This window comes from Xiphophorus maculatus, chromosome 7 (genome assembly GCF_002775205.1).
Source record: "Xiphophorus maculatus strain JP 163 A chromosome 7, X_maculatus-5.0-male, whole genome shotgun sequence".
Classification (NCBI taxonomy): Eukaryota; Metazoa; Chordata; class Actinopteri; order Cyprinodontiformes; family Poeciliidae; genus Xiphophorus; species Xiphophorus maculatus.
The window spans coordinates 8,127,213-8,139,632 of record NC_036449.1 but is presented as its reverse complement, the minus strand read 5'-3'; the positions used below and the strand labels follow the sequence as shown (position 1 = coordinate 8,139,632).

Below are 12,420 nucleotides of genomic sequence, written 5' to 3'. Positions count from 1 at the left end.
CAGAAATCTGTTTGGCTCTTGGTGACTCTTTTTTTAGCGGTACTTGAAGGCAACGCGTGTAATTGTTCTGCTGTAGCGCCATCAACAGAGGGAATGAGGTAATGCAACATGTTTTTCCATGACATCAAACCCAAATAGGTCAAAGAGGAGTAATCTAATTTCTGGGCTTCAAAAACAGTATATTAAACTATTTCCGAAAATTGACAAATCTTTCCAACAGGACGTGTTTGTTAAGATTAAAAAAGGAGAGACAGAAGGCAGATGACTACATTAAAACTCTGTAAATGTGTAAACTGTCCCACAAAAATTACAATTTGTGTAAAATCTGTTTGACATTTCAGTACATCAGAGCATTTACAATAAATCTAATTAAGACTAAGGACACGTCACATACAACACCAGATGTATGTATAAAATTGATCCAGTTCCATACATGAAATCTGATCCTAGAAATATTACCGCAAGGTCAAAGTTGATCATTGAAGTTAACCAAGTAAAAAGGACAGCCGTTGTTTCACTTTATGGTATTTAAACATTCACAAGCATCATGTTCCTCAAATAACTTTTATATGTTGGATAAACGAGACAATTTTGGGTTATGTAGATATTAATTTTGAATAATAATAATAATAATAATAATAATAATAATAAGAATAAGAAGAAGAAGAAGAAGAAGAAGAAGAAGGAGATACTGTATATATATATATATATATATATATATATATATATATATATATATATATTATATATATATATATATATATATATATATATATATATATATATATATATATATATATATATATATATATATATATATATATGTATAGAGTTCATTGAGTTAACTAGTCCAACCTCAACAACTGCAGTCAAGTTTCGTATTTTATTATTTTTTAATACAGAAAAGCGGGATGACGTCAGTGTTGGTGACGTCATCTCCACGCGCTGACTGAAGCAAACCTGACCACATTACATAATTCAAGCAATTATTAAATATTTAAAAGATACAATAATAAAAAATCAGCTGAGGGGATTTAGTATGTATGGGTGTGTGAGTGTATAAGTATGAATATAATTTAGTAATTTTTTTTTTTATTTATTATTTGAAGATGTATAGTAACACATTAATTTCTGAAGTTACATCTCCGTCCAGTTGATGGCGGTAATGCACAAGGTCTGTAAACGGCCATAAAACGCAACAGAAGAAGAAGAAAAGCAAACCTGACGGTGGGCTTGCGCGTTGATGTTGGGACTTATTAGCTGCTAGCTGCTGATTTTTTGTTTGTTTGCTTGCTTTTTCGGGCGCTTTTTGTTTTTATCCGGTAATTCCCCAACGTTCAGAAAATGTCTGTGACTGAAATGTTCAGCTACATCCAGGGATTCTTGAGCGCCGACCAGGACGTCAGAGAGGTACGAGCAAAGCTGCTATCGGCATTAGCTGCTAAGCTAACATGTTTCCCCGAATTGGTTGTGTCTCTGCAGCAGAACACAACAGAAATCTACTTTATTAAGCTGCACCACTTTAAAACTACTCTCTTCTGTGTATCTTATTGGTTTATATGAACTCGTATATATTCATTTTCTTTGTGTTTGACGCTGCTGTACTTGTGTCCATGTTTACAATGTATTTGTCACAGGATATCCGCAAGGTGGTCCAGAATTTGGAGCAGACCGCCAGGGAAATCCTTACGGTGCTTCAAAGTGTTCACCAGCCATCTGGGTTCAAAGAGAGTGAGTTTTGGAGAAAATTTGCAATGCCATGTTAGTTTCTTCTAAAGTGTTGAATGTCTTAAAGCCATATTTTTTCCCCCTCTCATAAGTTCCCAGTAAGTGTGCCAGGGCGCGGGAGTTATTCTGCACTGTAAGGACGCACCTGGCTGAGCTCAAAACCAAATTTCCCGCTGAGCAGTATTACAGGTGGGATTCACTTTGGACATAATATGTATAATTAGGAAAAAGCATTTCCTTGTGTAGGTTTCCTAAAATTAAATATACATTGCAAGAAATTTCTCAAAGTTTTCGCTTTTCGTCTCTTAGTGTTTATAAGATGTGATCTCACATTGTTTTTGTTTTTTTCTTCATGAGATTTAGAACCTTCCTTTGTTTTCACCTGTATACTTGTTGACCCTCGACATTTTAAATGTTTTAATTTCATTCGCCTTTTCAGGTTCCATGAACACTGGCGGTTTGTCCTGCAGCGTTTGGTCTTCTTAGCGGCCTTTGTCGTCTACCTGGAAAGCGAAGCCCTCGTCACGCGGGAGGAGGCGGCTCAGATACTTGGAAGTAGGCGCCATGTTCTCTTTTAGAGCCACGTCTTTATAAGTGAGAAGGTCCGCCTAACTCTACCCCCTCCCATCTCTCTGGCAGTTGAAGTTGTGCGAGAGAAGGGCTTTCACCTGGACGTTGAAGATTTCCTGGCTGGAGTGCTGATAATGGCCAGTGAACTGGTGAGTGGCGTGCTGCTGACGTCGACAGTGTTTTGTCAATTTCTGACTTGTGAGTTGCAGTATTTGTATTGAGTTACGTGATCAAAGTCAAGAAATGTGTAAAGAATAAATTGAGCACAAGGCAGCTGAAAGTTGCCAAATAGTGATGATGATGCATCCATGAAAACTGGTTATGTATGCATAAAACAATGTCTTCAGCTCACATCTGATTTTATAAGCTGAAGATTCGTATGGAGATTTATATTGTGAGCTGTAGCTTTAAGACCTAGTATACCGGAACTCATTTCAGTGCTTTATAAGCTCTCTGAGGTTAACCAAGTCTGTCTATAAACCAGCTGTATAATTCTTATAGTGGGAAGTACATAGCTGTTGGAGACATCAGGCAAAATAATAATAATCTGACAATTATATATTTTGCAGATAAATTTCATAAGGTCAGATTTATATATTTACTTTGTCCCGTTTACCCCAGTGTTTGTAGGCAGGTTTTGAAACTCAGTAACTTCACATTGAACTTGTTTTGCTCCTCCAGTCGCGGTTAGCGGTGAACAGCGTCACAGCGGGAGACTACAGCCGGCCGCTCCGCATCTCGAACTTCATCAATGAGCTGGACTCGGGCTTCCGCCTGCTCAACCTGAAGAACGACCCGCTGAGGAAGCGCTACGACGGTCTGAAGTACGACGTGAAGAAGATCGAAGAGGTGGTCTACGACCTGTCCATCCGCGGTCTGGCGAAGGAGCCCGAGTCCGGCGGAGACAAGTAGAACGAGGAGCGTCGTTGGTTTGCTGTTGGGGCGGGGTTGTGTTGGCAGCTGCTTCCTGCTGCAGGACCTTCTGCATGATTGCCGCAGGTTGGAGACCTGGAAAGTCGGAGATTCAGGGATCTGCCTGAGGTCCCCAGCAGCCAAGGACAGACGGTGTGTCTGTGTATGCGTGCGAGTGTTTCAGCATGTATTTGTGCAAATGCATGCGGGAGCGGTGGTTCACATGGATGTCAGTCTGTCAGAAAGGCAGCAGAGGCGTTAAGAGGATCTCGGCGTTCTCATTCAGAAGTTTAAGATTAAAGGTTCAGTTTGTTGCAAGTTTTGGAAACGTGTTCCTGTGTTGCAGCGTCATTGTATTTCACCGTTCGTTCCGATTTTCAACAGGGCCCTGTTTGGGAAGACTGTCGGAGATATCGTTTGAGTGTTTCAATCATTTTGTTCTGTGTTGTGTTCTATTTCTCTTGTCAAAATGATAAATTTGTAAAAAAAAAAAAAAAAAAAAGCTGTTTACTAGGTGATCTAATCAGTTGGAGTCTTCATAAGGTTCAAAAGTTACCACGTCTGGTTCACAAAGCAAGTTTTTCATCCAATAAATGCAAACTTAAATCGTTGGGTCCACTAACACGGTCAACTTTGTCACATTTTTTTTTTTAGTTCAAATTCTGATGGTTGGTTTGTGCTTTTTGTGAGACTCAAGGAGTGAAAAGCCAAAGAAATGACAGCGATGCACTTCACCGTAAAATAAGAGCAAACTGATTCGTTAAATGACCTGTAGTTACAAACCTTTTTGAAACTGCCAGTTGTCTGTTTAGCTATTTCTGTTGTTTAGTGTTAGGAAGTAGTGAAAAGAAATGGTGTCTTACATGGGTTATGTTTTTTTTTTTTAAATAAAGGTTAATTTTTTTTATTGTCTGTAGTGGAGCAAGATTGTTTTCTATGAAAAGAAAATAAAGTTTCTCATCCTGTGCTTCAAAAATATTACAGCATTTTGTGTTCTAACAATGTGTTTCTCCTCAGAGATGGAAAAAAAAACAAGAAAGAAGTGTTTAAAATCTTTTTTTTAAATATAATTCACAATATATTACAATAGAGAAATAATACAGAGGTTTCCAACCAAAAGGAGAAAGTAAATAAATCATAGGCAACTCTACAGATGTTTTCTTACATTGAGATGATTTTTTTTGTCCTCCCAACAGCAAATGAGCCTTAGTGTGGAGTCGAGCAGCTCTGCCCTCCAAAACAGTGATATGTTCTTCTTAATGCTACTTTATAATAAACACAACAGCAATGGTCTGAAATTATCGGCTTGACCGACTTTGTCTCGATGTGCCCAGTCAACCCAATAGCTTCGCCAAAGAAGGAACACGCATTTCACCAGCAGTTATACTGGAGAGTAAAATCTTTCACTTAAATATAAAGTGCTTCAAACTAAAGCCTTCAGAAGTAAAAAAAAACAAAAAACATTGGTTCAAAAAACACTGAAAAAAGAAGGCAGTTCACTGTAAAAGGAATAATTATATTGCCTGTGAGTGCAGACAGAGGGCAGGCTCGTCTGCTTAGCGGAGATCAATGCTACTGTGGCAAGATTGCGAATTTGTCAGTCTTCGTCTAACAGTAATAAAGTAGAAAAGGCACAACAGCTCATTGCTGGTCTCAGAACACAGTTAATAACCTGTCATGGTGACATGATCGGGACGCTCTCTTCCAGCCTTGGGGTCGTCAGGTGAGCAGAGTTTTTCAGCCTTCGTAGAGAATGCTTACTTTTTATGACAATGAGACAATTAGACATGAGCCGAAAAACCGAAATGGGTCACTTCTTGAAAATAAAATGGTAAATTGTGATTTTTCTTTTCTATTTATAATCATAACTGTGTAAAGTGTAAGACTTCAATACTTAAGGACTTTGGTTTTCAGGGTCTAAGTGTGCAATTCTTTCTCCATGAACTTTTTAAAAGAGATGAGGAAAATATCTGAATTATGTAGTGACAAAAACAACTTGTAGTTAATTAAAGAAATAAAAGTGCACCTATTATAGTTTCAATCTATGCAGCTGCCGATGCACTGAGTACATGGATGAAAAACTCTGCCCTTGACAAACAAAGAGGCCGACTAGTACTAGAGATGCACCGTTTTGTGGCCGACATACAATCCCCAGCATTTGTAAAGCTTTGAAATGCCTTTAGCAATTTTACACTAATTAAATTTCTCTAAGAACAGAATTCAATATATTTTATTATCCATTCTGCAATGAACAGATATTTATATTTGGACAGGGGGAACTGCCACGTCATGTGTGACACAGAAGTCACAGAAAAGCAGGAATGTACGATTTTAAAATGACATACAATTCACGGAGTTGACAATTTGAACCATTTTGAGCATCTTGTATTGAATTTCTAAAAGGCAGCCAACATTTCGAAATCCTGCATAATCTATCACAGAGTATAAGAGTGCCATCTAATTACACAAACAACTTTGCTGTAAAATGTTCAGCCTTCCTGTTATCTGATGAAAGTCTTGCTCTCTCACAGTCTGAATGAATCATAAAAGTGTCTCACAATATCATAGAAATGAATTTATTGTTTTTAAATAGATTTTTTCCCCCTTGGACTAAATTTTTAACACCTCAGATCCTGAAAACAGGAGTGCCAGCACTGAGGTGTGGTGCATTCAAATGACAGAACAAAACATTAGCTTTTTGAGATTCTGACTACCTGGTCAACGGGTTCAAAATGGACTAATTCAGATCGGTAGCCTGACTTTCTTGGTGCATCTCTGACTAGTCTTGTTCGCTATCCATAAAACACAATTTTTAAAACTTGATTTCATGACAACAGGATGATTTCGGTTTTAAAGACGAAAACAGAGGCTTTCTTGGAGTCGCAATAACGAAGCATTAATCATCAAACCTTCCACAATGCCCAGTAACATAAAACAGAAGGACCAGCTGCAGATTAAGAGGGAATTAACTGCATATAAAGTAGCTACTTTGTTAAACTGGCTGAGATTATTGCTGTTCCATGAAATCCCATTGAATTACAGATATGTTAAAGGTCTGTTCTCAGCCTAATGGAGAGGCTCTGCTCAACTGCATCTCTGGCAGTGAAAGTTGTTATGCCGCCTACAGACAGTAGAGGGCAGCACACAAAGATAATAGGGCAGTGACAACAAAACATAAACCACTGAAAAAAACAACAAAAAACTGAAGACATCTTTACCGTCTCTTACCAAAAATGTCTGCAATCCTCACTGTCTTGTATAAAAATGACATAATAGGTTTTTTTTCTTCTTTTTTTGCAGCCAGTCATGTTCAGTCATGCTATTCATCAAACACACCTTTAGGTACTCAACAGTCTTTACAATCAAGGCTTTCAAGAACAGCCCAAGTATTTTTTGGTCGTTCAAAAAACTGGTATTTCTCTCTCTTTTTTTTTTGTAACAGCTTCAAAATGAAATCTACATACAATTATATGGCGCACTTACTGCTTCATATGGAAAAAAAGTGCTACGTTTTCTCACACACAATGTGAGACAGATTGTGTGATTGTTTACCGAAATCTAAAATGTCAGAACAGCGGTGTTACTCAGGAGATGTTGCAATCGGATTTCTGGAGTTGAGAGATTTGGGGTTATTTACAGTGGAACAACAAGGTGGTGGAGGCTAGCCTCAGGAACGCGTCTGGTTGGCGTTGATCATGATGTTAGGCAAAGCGTTGCGCCTTTTCCTCCAGGAGCCCAAGTCTCGGGCGTACCTCTTCATCTGATGGAACCACTGCTGGGTACGGGATTTGTCCGAGGCACGGAAAACAAACGACTCCCGCCGGATGTCGAGGACCTCGAAGGTGTCCTCGCAGTCCGGATCTGATGACACCACGCAGTTTGCGAGACGGATCGGCTCTCTCAGCACCGCAAACTTCCCACTACTCTTGTCCTTGATTAAGACCAGCACTCCGTCTCGAACGCTCTCCCCCGTGTCTTCCCCCTGCCGTCCGACGTCGGTGGCCTGCCCTGGGGAGTCGCCGCCCCTCTGTGTCCTCACCATCAGTAGACTCTGCACGTTTTGGAACTTGAGGGCCTTGCTGCCCTTTTTCAACCACTGACCATCTGCTGGCTGGGACAGCTGGAGAGGTCCCTCCATGACGAACCGGGTGTTTTCTCTTGCCCAACCCACGGTCTTCATTGACACCTCCCGCATCTCGATGTTGATGACCTCCCGGTTCTTGCGGCTGTCGCGACGGAACGAGCGCAGGGACCAGGTGACACCGTTACCCTCCTGCTTGGTCTTCATGTTGATGTGCTCCAGATGGGACTCCACTCGACTTTTGGCCTCCCGGAGGCGAGCGTAGTCCGGGTGGCATTCAGGAGTGACCTTAATGATGCGGCTCAACAAAAGTGGGTACTTGGTAACGCGCTGGAGCGGCGCCATGAGGAAAGAGCGCAAGTTCATACGACGCAGTGCGGTGTTGTCGTTCTGGGAAACATCCAGGAATATTCTGAAATGAGAAAGAGGGTGGGCATTTGTGGGCATAAATTAAAACTTTATTAATGGGTGTTATAGAAGAGCCTGAGATGTGGTTCTGTCTGAAAAGATGAATCATTGCAGCTTAGCTCTCAAAATAGACCTTCCTCTGAATAAGTGATAACTCACTGTCCTATCCATTAAGAATTACACAGAGCAGCTGTGGCAGAAACAGGAGAAAGCTCCCAGAGCAGCTTTTCCATCGTACAGCCCAGCAGGGAGAACAGCTATGGGTCGTTGTTAAGTACCTGAGCAGTTCTTTCTCTTTCTCCAGAGTGTTGAGCATGTTGACCGAGGTGGACTGCTGCAGGCAGTAGGTCTGGAAGGCTGGGAGCATGTTGACGAACTCTAGAAAGATTTCTCCAATGTATACGGTCAGCAGGTCGTCGTCACCCTGGAAACAAACCACACACACGCAATTCAAATTAAACGTCACCGCTGTCGTAGACTCTAAGTCATCCAGTCACAGTCACCCAGAGCTTCAACAGCAGGTGGACATAAGTGTGGCTAGTTTATGGCAAACATAACCAAAATCCTTCACCTTCTACACCAAAGGTAGAAATACATGGACAAGAGCCATAATTCAAAGGTTCTGGACCCATCAAGAGGCATTTGCACAACATATTGCAACTGATTTATATTCCCATCATAACCTTCTGGAATCAAATCATTAAGTGCCTAAAGATTCCTCCCTCTCTCTCTACACCTTGTGTTTTTTGTTGCTGAAAGTACACCTGGTCTGGTGGTTCTGTGTTTACCTGCGCCTTTTCCCTATATGTAAGGTTTGATGCTACAAGCTATGTCTACTCTCCTTACTTTTCCTTTTCCCCATTGGAGATACACTGAAATTAATATTATTTAAACAAAGTAGATTATATGTACAACTGACAAACAAGTTCCCAAAAAGGTCTTTATAAAAAGTGGAAACTACAGAAGAAAATCAAGAAAAACAGCATCTTGCAGGGAATCGTTGAAGTTGCCAGGTTTAAAAGGGGTAAAAGTTAATGAAGTGTTGCAAACCCGGCGCTGGAGATACAGGAAAAAAAACCTGAGTGAAGTTTCATCTAACAGCACCAGGGTTGTTTTGGTTGAAACAAATGATGCATCACAATAAAATTGCACCTACATACATCTGCATATTTAGATTTGTGCTTGTGGTTGCAAAGGATCGATGCGATGAAGTTGTGGACATCGTTTGTGTGTTCATAATAGATAAAAAGGTCACCTGGTCAAAGGCCTGATCAATGCTGTCCTGCAGGTGTTCAGTGAAGCGGTCGTTGACGTCTATAAGCTCCTGAACGTTGCCGAACACCACAGCAAGCTGCTCGGCCGTCAGCAGCCCGGCGCTCTGCATGGGGCAGTAGAACTCCTCCTTGATGATCCGCAGGTCCTCGCCGTAGCTCGACTCGGTGTTCAAGAACTCCAAGATGGCCTCCTTGCGCTCGGTCCGCAGCTTGGAGCAGCGCTCGCACATCCGCTCCCCCCGCTCTTTGGAGACGCCGTCTCTCTGTCCGCAGTCGGGGCACGGCCTCTGGGATTCCCACGCCCTCAGAGAGGCGGACGGCCTCTTCCAGGTGCGGGACAGGCCCGGGCCGATGCCGCTGTCCACCCGCTCCACCTCTGCCCCCCTGGTTCTGCGGTGGCGCCGGGGCTCGCGGTCCTCTTCGTCCCGCTCGTCGCTCAGGCCCACTACTCCGCTGTCTGAGCTCAGGCTGCTGATGGTGCTCCAGCGGTGCTGCCCGCAGCGGGTCACGCCCAGAACCGCCTGACGCTCCTCGCCCGGCGGCTCAGAGTGACCGCGGATTGCTGCTGGAGCTGGAAGGAAGAAATTACAATACTTTTTAGGAACTATAATTTTAAATCAACTATCTGGTAATATCATAGCGCTGACTCCAGCTAGCCTAATAGACTCAGATTAAAATGAAGACAATTAATTACTAGTAGTGTCCAGAAGTACAAACTATTACAGATATCATATTTCTATAACAGGTAGATGCTCAGCCCTCCAGTGGAAACTTAACCTTTGGCCATATGGATAAAAAAGCTCACTACCATTGTGCATCGACACATATTGACAGACAGAAGGTGTTAAATATCTCCTGTAAGCTTGCATTGGCAAATAAACAAAAATGAAAGGGTGATATGTTTTTCTGCCAAGAAAATAAATGTACTCTTGATTCTCTATTTCTGTGAGAGAGACAAGGTCGTCTTAACATCCGGTGCGCCATATTGACTGGGATTCGAGCATTCTGTGGCTAAGAGCTTCGATTGATGGAGAGGAACAGTAAATGTATGGGGGGGGAAGGTGAGCGACTGGATGGAAAAGTCAAAATATTCGGATGAGTAAGCACCGAGTTCCTTAAGAGACGCTAAGACAAATCAGATGGGGGCAGTAACCGAGGAATACAGCTTCCCTGGACGAGACGAGGGGTAAAATGGGGACACAAAATGTCACACAGTCAGCTCAAATAAAAGACCGAGCCGTGGTTTTTGAAGTGGCAGTGGGTTGTTTCTACATGAAAGATAAATCGACTCGGAAAGTCAGTGAACCCTCAATGATGTAGCTGACGTCAAGGCCGCGGGGGCAGACAGTGGGAATTTATGAGGGGTGATATAAAAACAGGACGCGCTATTATGACAGCACACACTGCCTGGAAATCCTTACATAACCATTGAAAAAAAGAAAGCAGGCCACAACTCTAGTATCTGACAGTCGCCATCGATTACTCTCTGTCTGTGACATTTACGCATTGTACATTCGAAGAAAAAGTCAGGAATGCTCTAAATATAATCAGTGTTACGCAAACTGAGCCTTCGCACCCCCAGCGGGTAAATAACTACATTTGTGACGTCGGTAAAGACATTGAATTTTGTCAATTAAAATTGTAGCTATTAAAAAGATTCCTAATACAGATATAATCCTGATTACACCATCTACTGTCTTCAAAAACAACTAAAACTGTCAAGCTGGATATCTTACTTTCATAAAACATGTTTGTAGTGTATCTGCTCAGAAGTTTAGATAGTGTTCATGTCTTTAGAGTTATGCTCATCTGTTCAGCACTGTTCATGCAAATGCTAAGGCATTTCTTTCAACCTCACCAACTCTCACTCTCTACTGTTCTTCCCTTCAGTCCTCATCCCAACCTCGTCAAGAGACACCATGGCCTCTGTTCCTCATCTCTAATTGCTTACCTCAACCTCCTTCAATCCTCATTTCTTATCCAAACCCCTTTCAACCCTAATTCCTTATTCCTTAAGCCTTAAATCCTCATCCTTTACTCTTTCAGCCATCATTGCTCATCTCTTATGCCAACTCCAGTTAACACTTACGCCTTATCCCTTGCTCCTTCAATCCTCATCTTTTACCCCAACCTCCTCAAACTCCCATTCTTTATCCCAATCTCATCCAGTCCTCTTACATAATTCCTTCTTCTGACCTACATCAACATTCATCCCTTATCCCAACCTCATCCCAAACTCCTTCACTACCCCTTTAGCCCTCATGCGTACCTTTTTCACCCGTCATCCTGGCAGCCCTCACATCTACCTTCTTCATATCTAAGTTTTACTTCCTAAATCCCTCATTACCACTTATTTCTTACATCATATCCTCAACCCAACCTCCTAGCTAGAAAGGAGGCTTGTTGCCTCCTTTCTAGCTAGTCCCATCATTCTTCATCCCTTAGCCCAACCTACTTTTTAGATAACCCATAACTCCCTGAGACCTAACAACTTCACTGCTCCATTTGACACATTTGGTCTTTACTTACCACTGTCTCTGTCTCTGTCTCTGTCCCTGTCCCTATCTCGGCGGTGACTATGGATCCGGGCAGCGGCGGCGATCTTCATTTCCAGCTGTTTGCGTTTGGAGGCGTCCGCCGGCATGGGATCGCTGTAGTGGGGCCGGAGACGACACTCACGCTGCGCCCTCACCGTCTCCGCCTGCTCGTAGGCTGCGTCCGAGCTGGAGCGCCTGCAACCCAGGCCCGCGTGCTGCGTTACGGAAAGGACACGAGGATCAATGGGATGGTCGCATCTCTCTGGCAACAGGTGAAATTGAGCAATAGTCCTTGTGTGCATGCAGGAACATCTCGATATATATAGCAATACAGCCTGAAACCTGGTGTTTTTCAGTCATTCAATTCAAAAAAGCGACTCTTCTTGCGTAGATTCATTATAGTTATCCACTCAACATTTAGCCAGGGCTTCATTTGCATGAATTACTCATTCAGGTGATGAGCTTTTGTCTAGATGAGGTGCTGATAAGTCCCAAACAGGTATTGCTTCACATTTCTGCAGTAATCCCTCTTGCATCTTTTTTGCTTTTGCCCCAGGGCAGCTGTGGCTCGCAGTAGTAGCTTACCTCCATCAGACTGCGAATGTGTGTGTGAATGAGAGAATGACCGAACGTAGTGTAAAGTACTTTGGATTCCTCTGCACTAGTTAAAGCGCAATACAAGTACAGGACCTTTACCATTTGTCGACCTCCCTTTTCCTTCAGTTAAACTTTCCATTATTATGTTTGGGTGCAGAACTCTGCGAAGGCCCAGCCATGTCTGACATAAGCTGTCTGCTGGACAACAGTGAGGTCAGCAATCTTCTTCCATGATGGCGTAGATCAATGACGCAACATTCAAGTATTCAGGCTGAATATTTTGTGACAAATTGCATTTTGGGTTTCCAATAGC

General features: G+C 42.3%; 2 protein-coding genes across 9 annotated transcripts in view; one reads left to right on the top strand and one right to left on the bottom strand.

Moving 5' to 3' along the window:
* The first annotated feature begins 1,204 nt into the window (after window positions 1-1,204).
* Window positions 1,205-3,721, top strand: tsn (translin). Its single transcript, XM_023336961.1, has 6 exons — window positions 1,205-1,410; window positions 1,638-1,731; window positions 1,821-1,917; window positions 2,168-2,283; window positions 2,368-2,447; window positions 2,980-3,721. The coding sequence occupies exons 1-6, from the start codon at window positions 1,345-1,347 to the stop codon at window positions 3,208-3,210; spliced, it is 684 nt and encodes a 227-aa protein (XP_023192729.1). The 5' UTR covers window positions 1,205-1,344; the 3' UTR covers window positions 3,211-3,721.
* LOC102231170 overlaps window positions 3,677-12,420 on the bottom strand; it is a 69,688-nt gene continuing 60,944 nt past the window's right edge. For all 8 annotated transcript variants that reach the window (XM_023336959.1, XM_023336954.1, XM_023336955.1 and 5 more), the window contains 4 exons: window positions 11,503-11,725; window positions 8,955-9,544; window positions 7,978-8,123; window positions 3,677-7,703 (listed from right to left, as the gene is read on the bottom strand). In XM_023336959.1, coding sequence (XP_023192727.1) covers window positions 6,878-7,703; window positions 7,978-8,123; window positions 8,955-9,544; window positions 11,503-11,725 — 1,785 coding nt within the window. In that variant the 3' untranslated portion in view covers window positions 3,677-6,877. The remainder of the gene's footprint in view (window positions 7,704-7,977; window positions 8,124-8,954; window positions 9,545-11,502; window positions 11,726-12,420) is intronic.